At 34.4% G+C, this 21,349-nt stretch overlaps 1 protein-coding gene across 1 annotated transcript in view; it reads right to left on the reverse strand.

The window, feature by feature from the left end:
* LOC115211772 overlaps window positions 1–21,349 on the reverse strand; it is a 412,137-nt gene that overhangs the window by 348,931 nt on the left and 41,857 nt on the right. The window contains exons 2-9 of the mRNA XM_036503112.1: window positions 18,388–18,503; window positions 18,157–18,228; window positions 12,727–12,896; window positions 9,889–9,954; window positions 5,330–5,428; window positions 4,674–4,775; window positions 2,138–2,254; window positions 1–149 (exon numbers count right to left, since the gene is read on the reverse strand). The exon at window positions 1–149 is cut by the window's left edge and continues 7 nt beyond it. Of these exons, the coding sequence (XP_036359005.1) occupies window positions 1–149; window positions 2,138–2,254; window positions 4,674–4,775; window positions 5,330–5,428; window positions 9,889–9,954; window positions 12,727–12,896; window positions 18,157–18,228; window positions 18,388–18,469 (857 nt within the window). The 5' untranslated portion in view covers window positions 18,470–18,503. The remainder of the gene's footprint in view (window positions 150–2,137; window positions 2,255–4,673; window positions 4,776–5,329; window positions 5,429–9,888; window positions 9,955–12,726; window positions 12,897–18,156; window positions 18,229–18,387; window positions 18,504–21,349) is intronic.

Below are 21,349 nucleotides of genomic sequence, written 5' to 3' on the forward strand. Positions count from 1 at the left end.
CTCATGATTGATGCATCAAACCGAGGTTGTATGCAAACTCCATCTACTCTCACACAAGTTTGGTAGTCAAAAGCAGGGCTTCTGTCATCTCCATCAGTAACGTTGATAATGAGTTTGCTGTACCGAATATTTGGTGGTTTTCCCTTATCCTGAAATAATTTAGAATTGAAAGAAAATTTGTTTAATTTTTTTTCTCGCTGACAGCAACAGTTATTATTTATGCGAGAAATTTTGATCAAGACTTGGAATCAAATAATCGGAACTCAATAATCTAATGTTCTTCAGTGCTACAATGAATAAGCGAAAAATACATTTTAACATTTTAAGACCATATTTTTCAGGAAATACACTGCCTATGTATATGAATTAATTTTGAATTAGAGTTATCTATTTTACTAAGATGGAAAGCTAATGTGAAATTTTAACCATGATGTTGCAAAATGAAATGATCCTTTGACAAAAAGAAAACTAAATATTTTAGTTTTTGATATTTATTATTACAAAGACTGAGGAATAGTATCATTTGTTAGAGATTTTAATTTTCTAATCAACGATTCATTAAACTTTGTGTATAATAAGAGCGAGAGGGGAGTGTTTGTAACTCAGTGATGAGCAAATATTTATCAATCTATCTATCTATCTATCTATTTCTTTTTTCCACTCTCTCTCTCTCTCTGCCTCGGTAGGTAGATAGATAGATAGATAGATAGATAGATAGATAGATAGATAGATAGATAGATAGATATGTTTCTTTATTAGCCACACAGGGCTGCACACAGACGGGACAAATTACAAGATAGAGCTTTTCTTTTGGAGATAAAAAAGGGGGGTTGGTTTTCAATCAAAAGAGACTGTAAAAGGAAAGAAAGAGGAAAGCAAAAGCAAAAAAAGGGGGTAATAGAAATAAAAGGAAAAAGAAAAAATCAATCAATAGGGATCATTATCACAGAAATGTCAATATAAAGTGTAAAGGGGAAGACAGGTGAGGTTTACCCGTGGAAAGAAAAGCCTACAGAAGAGACCACGGTAACCTCGGTCAATGAAGTCACATGTTACATTTTTTTTTACAAATAAGTAATTCTCTGTATTAAATTTTTACCTTTCATAGGATCATACTCAAGGTGGCTTCGTCATTCATACGTGCCATCCTTGCTACATTCACCCATCTTTTTTTAAAACATTCACTAGACAAAACTTGCCTCTCTACTCTCACTTCCCTTTTCAAGTGATACTTGAAGAAGTTGATGAGAGATTGACCAGAGAGGAAAGTGTTTGTCTCTAATCCTTTCAGGCACGTCCACCAGATACATTCTTTCGCCATAGCCACAAGTATGATAAAAATAGCCCTTCCTTCCCGTTTGAAGGAAGGAGGCTTGACGATATTAATGATAGACTCGGCTGATAAACCGACACGTCCCACATGTGACAGCAGTTGTTCGACATAAGTCCACAGGTCGGAGATTGTTGGACACTGCACGATAGATAGATACAGTGTCCTCAGAGCAAGCTATGGACACATATGAGGTGCAGTGGTTTCAGAGGAAGTTTACGGAGAGCTGGATAAAAGAGGTGGCAATCTCTAATTGAGGATGGTAACTGTGGAAGAAGTAGATGCAGGGAGTTGTGGGATAAAGTGGTGAGAAATGATCTTCAGATGTTGAGTCTCACACAGAAGACAAAAGGAAATTGAGACTTCTGGTAATTTGTTGTGCTTAAGAAGACGCATGAAGTTAAATAAAATCATGGCCATACACACAGGCTTATTTTTTATGGCCATGCTCCCCCCCACACACACACAATTCTGTCCTCTGGTAAAAATCCCTTATAACTCATCTCCCTAATATCCCTGCCACCCTTTGCACGCCTCACCACCCTCCTTCACATACCTATCCACCCACTTTCCATGCCTTTACATATCTACTATATCCACCTTCCAACCACTTCAGTTCCTCTAACCATCACTTGCCATCTTTAAATGTCCCTTCACACTCCAATGGAACATCTTCTCTATCCCCTCTGTACTATTCATACTCTCCGCCACTGGATCGATGGATGGATTAATGGATCAATCAGTCGAGCGACCGACTGACAGACAGATAGATAGATAAATAGATAGGTAGATAGATGAAATACTCACTGAAGCTGAAATGTTCAATACATATGAATTGATGGGTGCTTCATAATCCAACTGAGCTCGCGTAGCAATATACCCAAAGTATGGAAGGTTCATATAAAAAATTTCCACACCATTTTGCTGCAGCACAAATAAATAAAAATAGTCAATATAGATTAATACACCAGAAGAAAAAGAAAAAGAAAGCATTTAACACTCTGCTAAATAATCAAAATTAATCAGTGCAAAAGAGTCATCCAAATATGAACTGAATAAAATAAATGCTGAGAAATGATATCATCTAAATATAGAGTAAATGATGTGATATTAAAAGAAATTATACTGATATATAGTAACAGAACCAATTATATTTTCTTTCCATCGTGGGAAGATTTGAAGCTAATTTTTGTAATTGCATGTTTCATATATCAGCAGTTTCTAATACTTTTAAGTTCAGAAGATTGTCATCAGAAACCCAGCTTAAAGTGCAGACCCCATTCAACTGACATGAATCACATCTCATGTGTGTATGTATGTAAGTATGTATGTACGTATATGTGTGTATATAATATATATACATACACACACGGCAAGCTGGCAGAATCGTTAGCACGCCAGGCGAAATGCGTAGCCGTATTTTCATCTGCCGTTACGTTCTGCGTTCAGTTCCCCTCTTTATGCCCAACTTGTCATTTATGGTAACAGTTTATTGCTAAAAATAATTATTACAAACTATTAATTCAATTAGTGGGGGAATAAAGAATCTCCCTATATTATTGTAACAAACTAATATGCATCAGAGTAAAATAAATTAGAAAAATAGATAGATTTGCAAATACATTGACAAATAGTTCATATATACACACACACACACACACACACACACATACACAGGAGTGGCTGTGTGGTAAAAAGCTTGCTTCCCTACATGGTTCTGAGTTCAATTCTGCTGCCTGGCACCTTGGGCAAGTGTCTTCTACTATAGCCTCAGGCTGACCAAAGCCTTGTGAGTGGATTAGGTAGAGAGAAACTGAGAGAAGTCCATTGCATATATATATATATATATATATATATCCCACTAAGCCTTAGGTTTAGTGGTTAAGGCATTTGGCTCGTGAGTTCGATTCCTGGTGACGTGTTGTGTCCTTGAGCAAGTCACTTTATTTCACGTTGCTCCAGTCAGTCAACTCAGCTGGCAAAAATGAATTGTACCTGTATTTCAAAGGGCCGGCCTTGTCACATTCTGTGTCATGCTGAATCTCCCTGAGAACTATGTTAGGGGTACGCGGGTCAGTGGATTGCTCAGTCACTTGCACGTTAATTTCACGAGCAGGCTGTTCTATTGATCATATCAGCTGGAGCTCTCGTCGTCATATCCGACGGAGTGCTCATATATATATATATATATATATATAATATGAGGGAATATTATTCCAAACTTACAGGGAAAAATTCAATTTAGAAATACTAAATCAAATTTCACAAAATATAATATATATATATATATATAAAGTAGAAAAAAAAAACACCTTTTATCAATTCAATAATGCAAAATTAAATTATACCATTTAGAAAAATTACATATTATAGAAAGATTAATTATAAGATAAAACATATAACAATGATTAATTTGCAAAAAAGTAAATAAAATGTATATATTTTGTAGAATAACAACATGTGTTTCGTGGCTATATTTAAGAAATGATAATAATAATAATAATGGTAAAATCACTTCAATATAAATATAGCCACTCTTCAGGTTAAAAAAAAACAATAAAATAATTAATTAGATAAATTAATAAATATACGTAAATAATCTTGTAAAATACAAAATATCTTAATAAATATATTCTTGTTTAAATAAAATAATAGAATAAAAAATAAGATACAATTAATTAAAATATTTAAAACAAATATATATATATATATATATATATATATAATACAAAATATACATTAGTGAAAACTAAATACTATAATTTAATCCATTACGTTAAATTAAATTATTAATTAATTTATTTATTTAATAAACATTTAAATAAAATCTTATACTCATTAAGCAATTTATATCAAAAACCTTAATGTTAAGTAATATACATAATGTTAGTACAAGTTATAAATATTAGAATTAATAATAGGAAATGGTTTAAATATATACAAACTTATTAGATAAACTATATATATTATAAATATATATGTAGTATACATAAATTTAATTTTTTACTCAATTATATAGTTGATCAAAATATCAATTAATATTAAACTAATTTACTTAAATGTAATGCTGTGTAATAAATAGACCACCTAATAATTAAATAATATATTGTCTTACAAAACTAATTCTCAAATTAAATTATATGTAATTTCGTTAAATCACATTATAAAATTAATAATAATCATAAAACATAATAAATAAATAGATATACATATCGCAACTAATGATTATCAAGAAATTATATATAAATTAATATTTTAACAACATAAATAATCATAATAATAATAATTCATTGTTTTTAATACTTTAATTATCCTTAATAAAAAAATTTGTTTTAGCATTTACCTTTGGACCATTAACTATCGCGTAGTCAATTTCTCTGTTTACTCCTTCATCTTTATCAGTAGCTGATATCTGTTTAAATATTGTGGTTCCAACTGGAGTTAGCTGAAAAATAATAAATACTGTGAAATCTTTGGCTATTCAGAATTATTGAATAAGTTCTTATGTAATATTTACAGAAATAAAGCTAACTTTTCCATCATAGATCACAATGTAACAAAAAGAAAACCAATACGTGATGTGTGTGTGTGTGTGTGTGTGTGCATGTGTGTGTGTGTGTGCACGTTCCTCTGTGTGTGTGTGTGTGTGCATGAACATATGTGTGTACATGAACATGTATGTGTTTGCATGCACGTGCATGTGTGTGTGCATGTGGGCATGTGTGCATGCATGTGTGTATCTGTGTATATGTATGTGTACCCTTACTTTTTGTCCAAGAATTCTCATTTATGCTGACTTATATCTTCATTATGAGTATAATTTCAAATGATTAGAAAATATATTTACCTCATTACATTCCAAATTAGTTATATTTTGTTGCAAAGCTATCAAAAATATATAATCAAAAGTTTGAAATATTTGAAATATTTTATGCAAGTTGATAACATCAGCCTACTTTATATGAAGGTAAACCATAAAATTGTTGGGTTTGCACTTACCTCATTAACATCAACACGATACACCGACTTGGTAAACTGAGGAGCATTATCATTAATGTCCTCAATAATCCAGTGCACATTACGATTTACTGTAGTTGTCTGAAACAGATTTTAAATAATTTGTAAGAAACCTATGAGCACCATAGAATAGAAGTATTTTAATGAGAAAATTAAACCAATCCTAGCACCCAATTTCAATTCCTATTCAAGTTTCATTTATCCCCCAAGTTTGCTTCAATGCTAAATTTAGAAATGTTAACTTTAGTTCAAATACTAATCCATAATCCATTTAATGATTTAAATTTTAAAACTCAAATAATGAAGTTAATTTCAACAACTCAACTTGATTATCTCACTTCAACCTCACATGTCTCAATCTATTAGTATTATATACCCTAGCTAATCAGAACTTTCTCAACCTCTGCATCACAATGTGATTACCTGATATTTCTTTCATCTTCTAATACAATTCCCCCGTGGCCCATATCAAACTGCAACACAAGATTGGGACAGCCATCCTATACTTCTGCTTCTATTAAATGATCCCTTTCTCTTCTCTACCCCACTTGCATCTTCCCAGTTTTTCCTGCCTACCCCACACACTCACCATTCCTTCAGTGGTCTGTTTCGTTATAACCTGAAATGGCTCTGACAGAAGTAGCTTTAATTTTTTTAGGTTATTCAGTTTTACTCAACTGATCAATTGAATAGACCAATTGAATAAACCTATCCGTAACATAAATATAATGACCATTATCTATAATATATATATATATATATATATATTTATATATTATGTGGGAGTGCTTCAACAAGTAGAAAAGCACTCAATCAGTAAGAGAGCTAAGATAATCTTTAAAAAAATCTTGTAAATGCAGCTATCCAGGGTTTCCTGGTCAAAATAGTAATTTATTTTGCCATTTATCAAGCTGAAAACATGACCATTTGTCAGTTGTCTTTTGAGCAGATAATCTTGAAACAAGAGATACTTGTAAAGAAGACAGAAAGAAAAGCACAAGGGAGATAACCAATGCTACAATAATTTGATGTCAAACAGTGATAACCAGGTGTTAATAGTTTACTAAGTGTCTGGAGGTCTACTTTTAAATCTTGGCAAGATATATTTCTTGAAATACGGTCATACAGGAAAAATCTCATTCCTCGAATTTATGTATTCATTGGAGGATCTCAAGTTTTTAATAGATATAGTTTTGCAACAGAACACACTGAATGTCTTTTAGACCCATTAATATAGGGTCTAGATTTGGAGAGGATTTTCCATTTGATGTCGAAACTGGTCCCTTCATCTTTAAGTTTCCAGATTAAAGCTGAAAGGCTTGTTGAATGTCTCTTATCACAGTACTTAAAATTCAAAAGATGGTTGTTATATCTAGATTTTAATTTTCCTTCCACAGCTCCAATATAATGTTTGATATCTTTACGACCATTGTTGTAGTACACTGAAACCTGTGCTTTATAAACAATGGAATCTATTTTGCACTGCTGTCCTAGAGGACTTTTTGATTTGTCTTTACATATGTATCTGGAGCAGGCTGGACAAAAAGAGGTAACTTTTATCTTGTGTCTGTTGAAGATTTTATTGTATCTATAGGTTCTAGGGAAGTGGATAGCCACTAAGTGAAAGAATATTCTTGCTGCATTTGCACTAGCATTAGGGAGAAAGTGGGGGTAAACCAAAAAGTTTTTTGAGGCCTGTTCTTATGACTAGATGATAGAGTAGGTGGAAAGTTGTAGAAGATTTTGTCAGTAAAGCCACTATTCTATAAGGCTTTATTATAATATGAGGCAGTTTTTTCAAATATGTCTTGAGAAGAAGAAAGGCATGTGATCATACAGCTAATATTTGGAATTAAGATTTTAAATACACCAGGTGGGTGACAGGAGTGTTTATATTTAAGGTTCTTATTATATTATATATATATATATATATATATAATATATATATATTTATATATTATGTGGGAGTGCTTCAACAAGTAGAAAAGCACTCAATCAGTAAGAGAGCTAAGATAATCTTTAAAAAAATCTTGTAAATGCAGCTATCCAGGGTTTCCTGGTCAAAATAGTAATTTATTTTGCCATTTATCAAGCTGAAAACATGACCATTTGTCAGTTGTCTTTTGAGCAGATAATCTTGAAACAAGAGATACTTGTAAAGAAGACAGAAAGAAAAGCACAAGGGAGATAACCAATGCTACAATAATTTGATGTCAAACAGTGATAAACCAGGTGTTAATAGTTTACTAAGTGTCTGGAGGTCTACTTTTAAATCTTGGCAAGGTATATTTCTTGAAATACGGTCATACAGGAAAAATCTCATTCCTCGAATTTATGTATTCATTGGAGGATCTCAAGTTTTTAATAGATATAGTTTTGCAACAGAACACACTGAATATCTTTTAGACCCATTAATATAGGGTCTAGATTTGGAGAGGATTTTCCATTTGATGTCGAAACTGGTCCCTTCATCTTTAAGTTTCCAGATTAAAGCTGAAAGGCTTGTTGAATGTCTCTTATCACAGTACTTAAAATTCAAAAGATGGTTGTTATATCTAGATTTTAATTTTCCTTCCACAGCTCCAATATAATGTTTGATATCTTTACGACCATTGTTGTAGTACACTGAAACCTGTGCTTTATAAACAATGGAATCTATTTTGCACTGCTGTCCTAGAGGACTTTTTGATTTGTCTCTACATATGTATCTGGAGCAGGCTGGACAAAAAGAGGTAACTTTTATCTTGTGTCTGTTGAAGATTTTATTGTATCTATAGGTTCTAGGGAAGTGGATAGCCACTAAGTGAAAGAATATTCTTGCTGCATTTGTACTAGCATTAGGGAGAAAGTGGGGGTAAACCAAAAAGTTTTTTGAGGCCTGTCTTATGACTAGATGATAGAGTAGGTGGAAAGTTGTAGAAGATTTTGTCAGTAAAGCCACTATTCTATAAGGCTTTATTATAATATGAGGCAGTTTTTTCAAATATGTCTTGAGAAGAAGAAAGCATGTGATCATACAGCTAATATTTGGAATTAAGATTTTAAATACACCAGGTGGGTGACAGGAGTGTTTATATTTAAGGTTCTTATTATATATATATATATATATATATATATATATATATATATATATATATAGGAAGAAGAAGAAAATGGAGATTATGAAGATAATAAGTGTTTATTATCAACAAATTGATCCTTATTCTTTACAGCAGAGTCTGCTGTGCTAATCTACAAACACACATACAAAACATCTAAGGGTATGTTTTTCCCCATGAAGAGATTATGCTTAGAAATATGAAGTTAATATACAATTAATTCACTGTGTATAATTGAAACAACTGTAAAGGATAATGATCAATTTGTTGTTGATAATAAACTCTTATTAACCTCATAATCTCTATTTTATTCTTCTTCTTTTATACGAATATAGACTACAGTTTATATACATGCATATTATTTTAAGGAAATCAATTTTCCCCTAAAATATTAGGCATTTCCTTGGATGACACCATCCCTTCATGAAGCTAATATAACTTCTAATTGAATTACATATATATATATATATATATATATATATATATATACATATATACTGTTGTGTCTGGGGAGAGTCTTTTTGTGCCTTATAATGTAACACACTCACCAGTGAAATTTCCACTTATTTCTTATATTTATTTTCCTAAAATTTTCGTTGTGTCTTGCAACCTTTTCAATACATATCATCATCATTTAACATTTGTTTTCCATGCTAGCATGGATTGGATAGTTTGACAGGAGCTGGCACCAGGTTTCAGTCTGTTTTGGTTTGGTTTATACAGCTGGATGCCTTTCCTAATGCTAATCCCTTTACAGAGTGCATTGAGAGCTTTTACACAACACCATCATGGGTTGCATTTACACAACACCATCATGGATGCTTTTTATGTGGTACCAGTATGGATGCTTTTTATGTGGTAGCAGCACTCACAAGCCCACATGATTAGGGATGCCCAGCCAAAGAGCGATTCAGGGGACATGTGTGTATGCAAAGACAACATCGATTTTACTTAGCTTGATGTGTCTTCTCAAGCACAGCAAACCGCCAGGAGTCTTGTATGACACGGACACATCTTTATAACTGTTCTGTGATATCAAAACAAGGAAGTAGAACCACACATGCATGCAAACGTGCACACACATGCACAAACACATACACACACGTGCACATGTGCAAACACACACACACCCACGCATGCACACACGTACAGGTTTCTTTCTGTTTCTACCTATCGAATTCACTCACAAGGCTTTGACAGGCTTGAAGCTGTAGTAGAAGCTACAAAGTGCTAATGTGTGTGTGTGTGTGCGTGTGTGTGTAAATATGTCTATATCAGTACTCAGTTTATAAACTCATCAAAGATGAAAGATATAATCTCAGTAAGATATTGACTTGTGATTGAAATGAACTAAATACTTTCAATTTGGTCTTCTAGCCTTTAAGACATTGCTTGGTAGGTAGGACATAATTTTTTTTAAAAAGGCATGAGCAATATACTTACGCTTGATTTACACTGCAATTGAAACTGAAATCGGGGTTGATCATCACTTGGGCTTTCGGTGGCACCCTAGCATTAGAAAAAAAGACAGATGTATGTAAATAAGTATATGAGTGCAACAGGAAATTTTTCCAAAACCTTTTCAGAAAACATGTTGATATGCCTTTCAACTATCAAGAAATTGTTTTCAAAAACCTTGTGATAGGTGTTGGCAGAAGAGCCTCAAACCTATCTTCCATGAATTATATATAACAAAGCCCTGGCTGTTAGCAGTTTCAAAGATAGCATTAGTTATATGCCTTACTCTAGCCCACAGTTAGTAAGTTGTATCATAAGGTTATATGGTTTGCATTCATATTTTCTCTTAAAGTTAAGACTTGTGCAGATAGATGAGTAAATAGCTTAGTACATAAGCATTTTCCACAGACCCATAAGTACAGGAAATTTTTCTATAGGCACACCATGAAGACTTCTTTTGGATTGTACGCCTAGCTTCTTGGTTTCATGTTCTTGGTTGATGGGGCTCAGGTCATTTTAGCTTAGTGGTCCCAGAGGCATCATCATTTGTCGAGCTGGCCAGGTTCATTAGTGCTATCACAGGCGATTTTGTGCCAGCCTCTTTGCATCCTCCAAGATGACATATACCTAATCTAAAGCCAATTTTAGTAAATATGTCTAAATCAAACACAGAGGCAAGAAACTAATGCAGAGGTATCACCACTTGCTATGTAAATGATCGATGTAATACAAAAGTCACTGTGTATGAGACAGCGATAGAACCAAAGGACTTGTTGATATGAGTTCAAAGATATGTGAACGTAAGAGGTGTTTCCAAGATCTAACTTAACAATTACAGGTAAGATATTGGTGAGATACATGTGGCTATTGAAAGAAAATTCTGTACAGTCTAACATTAAACCCCTAGCATTTAAACCAGCCATATCTGGCCCAAATATTCTTCCTTCTTTATATTCAAACCAGACAGATCTGAGATTTCACAACTATCCTAGAATGTCGTTCTAAAAATAATCATCAAAATCTCAAAACATCATCATCATCGTTTAACGTCCACTTTCCATGCTAGCATGAGTTGGACGATTTGACTGCAGTCTGGTTAACCAGATGGCTGCACCAGACTCCAATCTGATCTGGCAGAGTTTCTACAGCTGGATGCCCTTCCTAACGCCAACCACTCCGAGAGTGTAGTGGGTGCTTTTATGTGCCACCGGCACAAGGGCCAGTCAGGTGGTAATGGCAACGGCCATGCTCAAATGGTACTTTTTATGTGCCACCTGCACATGAGCCAGTCCAGCGGCACTGGCAATGAACTCGCTTGAATGTTTTTTTTCAATTTCACTTGCCTCAACAGGTTTTCACAAGCAGAGTTTTGTGTCCAAAGGAAAGGTATGCATAAGTGATCTGGTTACACCCCTGGCAGAGGCCACAAGGTTATGGTCACACTTGAGCTTGCCGAGTCTTCTCAAGCACAGGGAATATATAAGCATTACATTTGACAGGATAATCTGAATGCTAAAGGGTTAACAGAGATTACTAGGAAAGTGCAGATCTTGATCCAACAACTGTTTAATGGAGAGAAGCATTATTCTGAAGAATATGTTTACCCAAGAGACTTCCTGAACTATAAAAACAAACCTTTTCCTCCTTCTACTCATGACCCAAAAAATGTATTTAGCCACTTTGTCAGTTCCATTGTAACAGTAATGACTGACTTTTGTTATATTTCAAGTACTAAACATTACTAGAATTGAGTCATCCCAGAGAACAGTCACTAATAAAATAAAAGGCATGACTGACCTTGATAACTGGGACCATCTTAAAACATTGAAACTTCATTTTCTCCAATGACACCATGAGCACTACATCATTTACACAATGTGGAGAATATATAGTATTCAAATGAACTTAACCTCAAATTCAGAATGCATCCAAGGCTGGAGCCATCACCTTTAAATGGTGCCTGGACAAATTTCTTCAAAGGATACCAGATAAACCTGGAGACAGCTCAGTTAACAACTCCCTACATGACTGGGTCATGATACCACAAAACTTGACTGTAAAATGCCTTAGATCTATCAGGTGGTGCTATTAAGTTAGAAATGGCCTGGGCCCATCTTAGGCTGAAACATATCAAGTTATCTAAGTATACACAACCAAGCATGTTTTTAAAAATCTTCCCCACCTCTCACCTCAATCTCTCCCTCTCTCTCTCTCTCTCTCTCTCTCTCTCTCTCTCTCTCTCTCTCTCTCTCTTTATCCATCTCTCCATCCCTCTCTCCATCTCTCTCTCTCTCTCTCTCTCTCTCTCTCACACACACACACACACACACACACACACACACTGTCTCTCATTCTCTTTTGCTCAACCTTCCCATGTCACCTTTACCCTTCTCCATTTTACCACTAATTACACAAAAAATTTGATTTTGACATGCTGGACAATTAACTACAAGGACCAATCTGTGGCATACTTGGCCAACCATGTTTTTGATTGTTATTTTCATCCTGGGGTTTCATGCAATAAAATAAATAACCTAAATATTCTTTTCTACTCTAGGCACAAGACCCGAAATCTTGGGGGAGAGGGCTAGTTGATTAGACCAACCCCAGTACGCATCTGGTACTTAATTTATCGACCCCCTTAAATAAATCCTAAAGAAAAATACATGTATATCAAGAGACTGTAGGATTCAAAAATTAGATGTTTGCGTTTAACAGATTTATTTAAATCTTTCAGCAAAATATCTCAATTAGAAATGATATAATTCATATGGAGGAGACCCAGAATGATATATTTTCAAAATAAAAATAAAAAATACTTACATCTCGATCCATAGCTCTAGTTAACCGAACATATATTTTCCCATTTATCTTTATAATTTCCAGATAAGTGTTTGGATCAAAAGTGCCAACACTGACCAATGTTATAGTATATGCTACATTTACAGGATCCAAAGTCAATTCTGCTCGATAATTAAGGTTGGATTGTAACTCTGCAAAATACAAAATATTTATAAAATACATAGCAATTCATTCTTTCTTTGATTTCCATTTTTGAATGTCATTAATTTATTTCCATAATATTTTATAAGATATACTTCTTGAAAAAATGGAACACCCAAAACATTTTGATTTAAAAAGAATTCAAAACATGACTTTGCAAATTAACTTTTATTTTCTTTTTTGTTACACTTTAACTACTATGGACATGCAATAATTTTAATTTTTCAATTTGATAATTATCGGTTTATGGATTTATTCCTTTATTTTCTTCATCACCGATTTTCATTAAAACTTGTGAGCAAACTTCAATCTTTCATTCAGATACATCGTTTTAATTTATTTTATTTTAGTAATTAAATAATGCATTGTCTCTATTTAAAATTTAATGACTTCAACCAAAAGAAGTAAACAATTATCAAATTTCCAAAAAGAGAAGGATTCTTTTATTTCATTATGAAGGTCAAAGCTTCAGGACCACTAAGCCAGAATAGTAAATTTTAGATCTAACAGAGAAAAGTCTTTAAATTTAAGTGGTAAGAGAAGGATCACCAAATCAGTATCTAATTAAAAAAAGCACATCTATTTATCTATGTACCTATCTATCTCCCCACCTCTCCATATATATATTGTCGTGGCCAATGACAGTACTGCCTGATTGGCCCCTATGCTAGTGGCATGTAAAAAGCACCCACTACACTCTCAGAGTGGTTGGTATTAGGAAGGGCATCCAGCTGTAGAAACTTTGCCAGATCAGATTGGAGCTTGGTGCAGCCTTCTGGTTTGCCAGCCCTGTCAAACCGTCCAACCCATGCCAACATGGAAAGTGGACGTTAAACAACGATGATGATGATGATGATGATGATATATATATATATGTATACACACATGCACACACACATACATAACAACAAGAAATAAGTTAATTAATTGACTTGGTCTAAATGTCATAAGTTTGTAACAGATAATCATAGATAATGAAGTATTAAGTATGAAAAATGTGAGGTTATATCTTCATGCTCCAATCCAGTCCAAAACTAAATGAATTCAATGATAAAAGTAAGAGAGAATAATGCTTTACATAGAATGAATACATAGAAATAGAATTAAACTAGATGAGATGCAGTTTGGTTTTGTGCCTGGGAAGAGTACTATAGATGCCATTTTCCTAGTGAGACACCTGCAGGAAAAGTACTTGGCCAAAAGGAAGACATTGTACTTGGCTTTCGTTTAACTGGAGAAAGCTTTCAACAGAGTTCCCCACTCTGTTATATGGTGGTCTCTAAGGAAGTTAGGCATAGAAGAGTGGCTTGTTAGAGCTGTCCAAGCCATGTACAGTGGTGCAGTGAGTAAGGTAAGAGTCGGCCATAAATACAGTGATGAATTCAGTGTTCAGGTAGGTGTTCACCAGGGTTCAGTTCTTAGCCTGCACTTATTCATTATAGTCATCCAGACTATAACAGAGGAATTCAAGACTGGGTGCCTATGGGAACTGCTATACGCTGATGACTTTGCTTTTAACACAGAATCTTTAGCAGAAACAAAAAGCACTAAGAGCACATGAGACTTAGATTCTCTCAAATGCCCAGGAGGCTGTCTTGAATAACTCTCTTAGTGGAGATGACAGAGGGGATTACAGTGGACCAAAATAAGTAGTGTATCCCTGGGCTCAGGATGACCAACCCACAACAACAAGGTGCCACATAAAAAAGTATTGGTGTGGGAACTGGTGCCATGAAAAAAGAAAAGCACCCACTACACACTGTTAAGTGGTTGGCATTTGGAAGGGCATCCAGCCACAGAAACCAAGCAAAAACAGACTATGGAACCGGAAGCAGCCTTTGGTCAAACCAGCCAACCCATCACCAGCATGGAGGACAGATGTTAAATGTCAATGTGTTGATGATGATGATGATGATGATGACATAAAGACCTGAAAGAAATCCTAAGCATTTTGCCTGACATGATAAAGATTCTACCAGCTCACTATCACACACACACACCACACACACACACCACACACACACACACACACACACACACACACACACAACATATATATACACACACATACACACACATACACACACACATACACACACACATATACACACATACACACACATATACACACAAATACACACACATATACACACAAATACACACACACACACACACACACACACACACACACATAAATGATGGACTCTCCGTTGAAGATAACGTATGATTTGTTTATAGTGATCAAATGTTTGTGCTGACCATTGGCTCGCTCTCTCCATCGAATCAATGTCTGAACAGTTGCACTGTGTGCCAAGCATCAGGTATTGAAGTGATCACAGAACAACTTAAGATAAAGTTTTCTACTCACGAACTACAATGCACCTCCCAGTATAGAAAGTGAAAGTATGATCTCGTGATCATGAGGGCAACACCTTCACCACTAGGTTGTACACCCTCACACACACACATGTATATATCATCATCATCGCTTAGCATGGGTGGATCAGTTTCACAAGAGCTGGCTAGGCCGAAGCCTGCACCAGACTTCTGTGACTTTTGGCAGGATTTTTATAACTGGATACCCTTACTAACACCACCCACTCAGCAGAACAGACTGAGTGCTTTTTACATGGAACAAGCACCAGCAAGGTCAATTTTGGCAAGGTTTTTACAGCTATATGCCCTTCTGAACACCAACCACTTTACAGTGTGGTCTGGGTGCTTTTAAATGGCACCTGCACTGACAGAGCCACCAAGTACTTGCAAGACAAATACTTTTAAGAGGGGAGTCGGCACTGGAGGAAGTGATAGCGAAAAGGTTATAGTGAAATAGATACAGGTGTCTTGCTGTAGAGGAAGTACAAGGTTACCCAGCCGGAGAGAGAAGGATCAGGAATGAAGAGAGAAACAGGTGTACTACCACAGGAGAAAGAGAGAGAAAGAGAGAGGGAGAGAGAGAGAGAGAATGGGAGACTGCAGGATGGAGATGGTGGAAAAATGCTGGGTATACTCACAAGGAACAGGGACCTGAATATAAATGGGATGGTTGAGTAAAGGAAGAGAGAGATATAGATGGTGGCAAGTGCTAGGGCATACCCTTGAATTTCAAATGCCATGATATAAGTGACAGGATATGAGTGTGATTGAAGAGTGAGAGTAAGTGGCAATAGACCTTGGTTTGCATGGAGTTGGGGGGATAGCAATGATACAAAGGAACAGGGATGCGAGGACAGGCATAATATATAAAGGAGTTACATATCAGTGGAACACACAGATTGAGGGCTAGCAGATAGATGGTAGAGTGAGACATGGTATGTGGGTAGAACACACAGGTTGGGGGTAGGCAGAGCAATGATACAGTGGTACAGGGCCAAGAGGACAGGATTGGGGAGTGAGAGGTAATCAATGTACATGAAGCAGAAATGTGGGGAAGAGATGTAGAGACATAGTTTGGTTTGTTGTGATAGAGTGTATGAGAAGTTTTCTTGTTAAGTGTAGGTGGAACACAGCGCTTCTAGAACTCAGTTTTGTTGATATATATTTAAAATCTTAGGGAATAATAAGTACGAGGTATTCCAGGTTATCAGTACATTTACTATTTTACACTTTACTAGTACAATGTAAACAGTATCATTTATATATTATTACAAATTTGGGATTTTACCAATAGAATCACAACTCTTATTTCAGGATAACCTTATTGTATGGAAAGTTATATCCAATATAATAATAATAATAAAATAATAAAAGCATTTAAAAAACCTACTATAAAATACAATAAAATTATTTGAACAAATAATTTACCTGTTATTAGTCTGTTGGGAAAGAAGGCCTACTTCCATGATGACAATAATTATAATACCAGGAATTTATAAGATAAAGATTACTTTAAAAACAACTTTAAATCTGCATTAATTAAAAATATTTTTTTTCCCACAGACTAATAACAGGTAAGTTATATATATTTTTTCAAATATTTTTCAAATAACTTTATTGTATTTTATAGTAGGTTTTTTTAAATACTTGTATTATTTTATTATTATTATCATTATTATTATTATTATTATTATTGGATATAACTTTCTATGTGTATTCCATACAATAAGGTTATCCTGAAATAGGAGTTGCAGTTCTATTGGTAAAATCCCAATTTTGTAATAATATATATATATATATATATATATATATATATATATATATATATGTTTTATTTATCATTTTGCACATTACTTAATCATAGTTATATGCTTTATCTTATATTTAATCTTTCTATAATATGTAATTTTCTAGATGGTATAATTTAACTTTTCATTATTGAATTGATAAAAGGTGGGTTTTTTTCTAATTTATATATATATATTATATTTTGTGAAATTTGATTTAGTATTTCTAAATTGAATTTTCCCTGTAAGTTTGGAATAATATTCCCTCATATTATTATTATCAATCAGTAGTTTTATTTTTATAACGGGCTTTCACTTCACTACCGAGTGCAGCTCTGTGTGCCTTGGGTATGTGCTGGGATTTGTTGTGATGCACTGATGGTTACTGTATTGAAAGTGTTCTGCGTAGGATGTGTGCAGTGCCTAGTAGTGCAATTTTCTGTATGTTATATGTGTTTGTAAGTCCTGGTGTTTTTGTTATGTATTTGTCTGAATATTTTTTTATCATGCCTAATGCACCTACTATGATAGGAATTATTTCTGTTTTTAGATTCCACATTCTAGTTACCTCTATTTCCAGGTCTTTGTATTTTGAAAGTTTCTCCATTTCTTTTAGAGACACATTGTCATCTGCTGGTATTGATACATCAATTAGAAAACATTTTTTTCTTCATGATCTCTGACAACTATATCTGGTCTGTTGGTCTTAATTTCTCTATCTGTGTGTATTGGCATATCCCAGAATATGGTTGCTTTCTCATTTTCTGTGACCTTTTCTGGTGTGTGCCTATACCATCTTTTTTCTGTTGTTATTCCATAATCTTGGCATAGCTTCCAGTGTATGTAGGTCCCAACTCTGTCGTGTCTGTGAATATATTCCTTCGTTGCCAGGACTGGGCAGCCAGAGATAATATGATTTGTTGTTTCTTGTCCATCTCCCATTATTATTATTATTATTATTATTATATATATATATATGCACACACACACACACACATATTTACATACTTTTACTCTCTAATCTGAATGAAATATAAAACCATTATTTAATATCTTGCCAAATGAATGAAGTAACGGATATCCATACCTTGTTGTGTTACTTTGGCACTTGTTTCATGTGTTTTAATTGTGAAACTACTCTTTCCATTTGTATTATCACCTGAAAGATAAAGTGAAATTTTTTAGTTGCTTTAGTAAATCTCTCTCTCTATCTATTTATCTATTTTATCTTGCTTGCTATACAAGTATATTTAGTAAATATTAACAGAACTTTTCTTTTTTTATATAAGGGTTGTCAGTAAAAGTAAAGAATACTTACAAAGACCTGCATTACTGCCTTTGCTAAATAACAAGAGAAGGAAGATCCAAGCAAGTGACCAAGGCATTAAATTGCCTACCATTATGATGCCACTGAAGGGCTGAATGGTTCCAAAGCTACAAATATAAAAAGAAAAAACTTTAGATTACAGTTAATTGAAGTATTGATATTATTATTGTTGTATTTACTTTTTATTTGCATGTTTGTTGAAATCACTTACTGAGACATATTCAGTGCCCTAGGGCAAGTTAAGGTTAAGAAATATTGAAATATAACTGAAAGCTTGGGAAAAGAAAATAGGTAGGACAGTAATGAAATACTTACATATAATACAACATAAGCATTTAAATTGATAACGATTTTCCAAGGATATCAGCAGTACTTGTTAACACAATCTTTTGGATTTCTTGAGACATGGTTCTCCTGGGATGTTGTCTAGATGTTTCTGACATCCCTTTTTATCATACTTTGTGCACCAACAATAACAGGAACAGTCTTTGCTTTAAGATACCACATTTTTTGTATTTCAATTTCCAAGTACTTATATCAACTAAGTTTGCCAAATCCACTTACAAATATATTTTTAGAAGTAGGAACACTCACATCTATTTGTCTACAAGTATTTTCTTCTTCTTCTACTTTTTCTCATTATTATTATTATTATTATTATTATTATTATTATTATTACTATTATTTTTAAGGTGGTGAGCTGGCAGAATCATTAGCACACCGGTGAAGTACTGGTCGAAATTATAAAATGTGAGTCAAATAATATTGAGTCTAAAATAAATGGTACAATGTTGTGTGATATAATAAGCAAAATAGATTAACAAGAAGAGACGATAGAGAGTTAATCTATCGAGTATGGTTAGGATAACATACAGCCATCGAAGTGTTAATTGTGGTGCTGTTTCTAGCAGATCAAGCAATCCTCTCATTGGATTGTTGCGATAATGATCGACTCCGATTGAGTAGACCTACAATCGAAAGCTTTTCAACTAACCTGTCGTTTTACAGGTGGGTTACGCTATCCAATATTTCCGTTTCTTTGCCAGGACGGCAAATTGATTTGAGGGAGATTTAGTTGCTTTCTATAACAGATCGAACGCCCATATAGAAGTTTCTCTGTTAGCTTGACAGTAGCTGGTGTCGTTGTTTAGGCCCAATCAGCCTTGATCCATCAGATCTTTGATCAAAGATGTTTTGGCTGCGACCATTACAATGATCTAATACCAGTAGAAATACCCTGTGAAATGCAGATGGGAAAGTGATAATATCTCTCTGAAGTAAAAAATGGGTTTGCCAATGCTAAAATAAAGCATTTTTTTTAGCCCGCTAACTGGATTTTAAGCAACAACCCACTAACATTTTTCTCCAAATGCAAACATTCCTTTCCGGCTTTCGCTTCATAATTACTGTTACCTTTAAAAATCTAATTTTTTATTTTCTTCTTTTAGATTCATAGCTCCTAAAAGTACGTATAGTGTATGTTACTATTATAAGTATAATGAGCAAATAGTAAAGTATTAATATCGGTTTCATATTTTGGCACAAAAGTATTAATATTTCCATGTCGCGCCTATCACTTTACTGTTACTATCACAGACATTGTCCTTTAGAAATTGTGAGTACTTTACATTCACCTGAATGCATTGTGCCTCCTTTTAAACCTATTGCATTTTTTGTTGCGTTTGAAGTATAGCCAAATGCCATGCAGAACTACACGCAGAAGTTCAAAAAGGCATTTATTTTCAGAGCTAATATTTGTTTCGTGAAAAGAAAGCATTAACTCGTTGCTATTTTACTTTGATAGATATGCAGATCAAAAGTTTAATATTAACATTGAAGGGCGATTGTCACAAATTGAAAGGCAACGTCAAAAATATAACTCTTTTCCCTAGGAAACACAAATTTTACTTCGTTATCGTCTCACATATACATAACATTTAGTGATGGTTCGACAATATCTTAATTCTTGGAATTTATGCAACTGCTATAGAAACTGTTTAACATCAAGAAAAACAAAGTATCTAAATCAGACATGCCAAACTCCCGGCCCGCGCAGCAATTTCATTCGGCCCGCGGAACCATTTTGATATCAGCATGAAATTGGTCCAAATGGTGGCATCAGCAAATTGAGTACTTTGCTGCCCTCAGCAACACCCATGCCTTCTTGTTACAACTATATATACATAGTGTGTGGCTAAAGCAGGCCATTACATTATATATAGTAATGACTGCACTACCTCTCTTACTAAGGGTGTCACCAAAAGTAGCAATAATTTAATACACGACTAGAAACAACACCACTGTAACTATTACACCCTGATTGTATAAAAATAAAACACATTAAAACGGCATGATAACAGTCACATGTCTTAATTGTACGAACACATGTCCGAAATCTACGTGTGTTGTTATCTGTGACTAGACGGTGAAATTTTTTCTGTGTAAATTGATTTGAGATCGCGCGAGGCGTTTGCCTCCACGTGTGGAAACCTTCCGAAAAAGGTGAATTGACCCTCTAGTCATGGCGACTTACGCGGGGGTCACCGGGAAAAATAACGATTCGTCGATGATCATAAAGGAGGTTTTCTTTGAGAAGGATAAACTCAAAGAATATGAAAAGCTGTTCAAAAGGGAGGGTGATAGCGTGAAGCTAATCCCCCCCCCCCGCAAAAGCAAAAGAGGATAAAGAAAGCAAGACAGTGACATACAGAACCCAAGACAAAAATACGAAGAAACTGGCAAGAGTGGAGATAGCCGAAATTGAAAAATGTCTGGGAGACATAATGGGGAAAACAACCTACGTGAGTAGAGGCAAGAAATTTGGTACGGTGGAGGTGAGATGTGCAACGGAAGAAATTGCAGCCTCACTGGCTACCACCGTACTAAGAGCCGAAAAATTCACAATGTGGCCCTCATACAAGGGAAGAAGAGGGGTCCGGGTTAAAATCCCGAA

Source organism: Octopus sinensis, linkage group LG5 (assembly GCF_006345805.1).
Source record: "Octopus sinensis linkage group LG5, ASM634580v1, whole genome shotgun sequence".
Taxonomy (NCBI): domain Eukaryota; kingdom Metazoa; phylum Mollusca; class Cephalopoda; order Octopoda; family Octopodidae; genus Octopus; species Octopus sinensis.